The sequence below is a fragment of the Primulina huaijiensis genome, chromosome 2 (assembly GCF_012295235.1).
Source record: "Primulina huaijiensis isolate GDHJ02 chromosome 2, ASM1229523v2, whole genome shotgun sequence".
In the NCBI taxonomy this organism is placed as follows: domain Eukaryota; kingdom Viridiplantae; phylum Streptophyta; class Magnoliopsida; order Lamiales; family Gesneriaceae; genus Primulina; species Primulina huaijiensis.
Genome location: NC_133307.1, coordinates 19,341,900 through 19,343,914, shown reverse-complemented (window position 1 = coordinate 19,343,914; position 2,015 = coordinate 19,341,900). Strand labels below are relative to the sequence as shown.

The 2,015-nt window shown below is 37.1% G+C and overlaps 1 protein-coding gene across 1 annotated transcript in view; it reads left to right on the top strand.

Annotated features, from left to right (window-relative positions):
- The first annotated feature begins 525 nt into the window (after positions 1 to 525).
- The window catches only part of LOC140959541 (WAT1-related protein At5g07050-like), a 2,244-nt gene continuing 754 nt past the window's right edge, over positions 526 to 2,015 (top strand). The window contains exons 1-5 of the mRNA XM_073417438.1: positions 526 to 859; positions 983 to 1,045; positions 1,164 to 1,280; positions 1,400 to 1,649; positions 1,776 to 1,934. Coding sequence (XP_073273539.1) covers positions 657 to 859; positions 983 to 1,045; positions 1,164 to 1,280; positions 1,400 to 1,649; positions 1,776 to 1,934 — 792 coding nt within the window. The 5' untranslated portion in view covers positions 526 to 656. The remainder of the gene's footprint in view (positions 860 to 982; positions 1,046 to 1,163; positions 1,281 to 1,399; positions 1,650 to 1,775; positions 1,935 to 2,015) is intronic.

Here is a 2,015-nt window from a genome sequence, read left to right as displayed (position 1 = left end):
TAAAAATATATGATTTTTCTATTTTGAAGAAAAGTATGTCTCTTCTGAGACGGTCTCACGAATCTTTATCTGTGAGACGAGTCAACCCTAGCGATATTCACAATAAAAAGCAATAGTCTTAGCATAAAAAGTAATACTTTTTTATGAATGACCCAAATAAGAGATCCATCTTACAAAATACGACCCATGAGATCATCTCACACAAATTTTGCCCTAGAAAATAATATATACTTGCTCCTATCCAAATTGAGGTTCCTCAGTTGCATCATCAAGCACTAAGCTCACCTTCATCCCATAGCTCTCATATATATTACTTGGCCACTATGAATTGCAACCCACTAATTATAATCATCAGCCTCGATTTGCGACACGTGGATATCAGATCCGCCGTTCATTCTCTCCCACAAAAAACTCAGAATATTCATTAAGATACACATGCATATATGCCAAGTGAAAAGACCAAAACACCCCTTCCTCTCAATTTTTTTTTGTTGGCTATAAAGATACTAGTTTTGAGTCCTATATTACTTAGGACAAACACAAGCTCTTCAAGTGTTTTCCTCTTTAGTCGAATCTCTTACAAAAACATAGTTCTTGTTTTGTTTTTGTTTTTGTTTTTTTACAAATATTATATAGCTTCAAAAAAAGAAAGGAAAATGGAAGGAAAAGGATGCCTCGGGAATTTTTATGAGAAAGCTAAGCCTTATATAGCCATGATTAGCTTACAATTTGGCTATGCTGGGATGAATATTATAACCAAAGTTTCACTTAATAGAGGGATGAGCCATTATGTCTTGGTTGTGTATAGGCATGCCTTTGCCACTGCGGTCATTGCTCCCTTTGCTATTTTTCTTGAAAGGTTGATAACATATACATATATATATACACACACACACTTTTTTAGAAAAACCCTTTGATTAATTTTATTTATTTTCAAGAAATGAGTGCTAAATCCATAATCTTGTTTTTTTTTTTTCCTCAGGAAAGTGAGGCCAAAGATTACATTCACAATTTTCTTGCAGCTATTTGCGTTGGGGCTTCTCGGGTGAGTTTCCCGAACTAGACGTGCTTGGATTCTTAAGCTTGCTACGTTGTAAATGAATATCTGAGTCGTTAAAAACGGACTGACCAAATAATATTCTATTGGAATTTGGGTTTCGCAGGCCCGTGATCGATCAGAATTTCTACTACGCGGGGCTGAAATTCACTTCCCCGACTTTTTCATGTGCCATGAGTAACATGCTCCCCGCGATGACATTTGTAATGGCCGTTATCTGCAGGTATATATGTTATGGCATGTATTTACTGGACAAATATATAAATTGGAATAAAGAAGTTTGAAAGTGGACAATTTTCGAACCGAATAATCATCGCGGGGTGGTGTACATTTATACTGTAGGATGGAGAAGGTTGATTTGAAAAAGTTGAGGTGCCAAGCAAAGGTGGTGGGAACAACAGTGACGGTTGCAGGAGCCATGTTGATGACACTATACAAAGGTGATGTTATCAACATGGTATGGTCCAAATACATTCATCCTAGGAAATCCTATGTTGCTGACACGACTCAAGGCACTGACCAAGATTGGTTTAAGGGTTCGATTCTGCTCATCTTTGCCACTTTTGCTTGGGCTTCTTTCTTCATTCTTCAGGTTTGTTACTTCGTTTTACTCGGCTAAAAAATCAATGATACAAACAGGTTAGTATTGCATAGAGGGGCAGACCCGAGGATTTTGTTAAAGAAAATGATTCGACTTTTCTTCATTTTCTGAATACAGGCAATCACATTAAGGAAATACACAGCCCAGCTTTCACTAACAGCCCTTGTGTGCTTTATGGGAACACTGCAATCTATTGTTGTCACTCTAGTGATGGAACACAAGCCAAATGCTTGGGCCATTGGATGGGACATGGATCTACTAGCTGCTGCTTACGCCGTAAGTTCACAACTGAAACGCTTCGTTTATTTATTTAATTTTCTTGTACACTACTTATTGAATAATACGATCATATATATA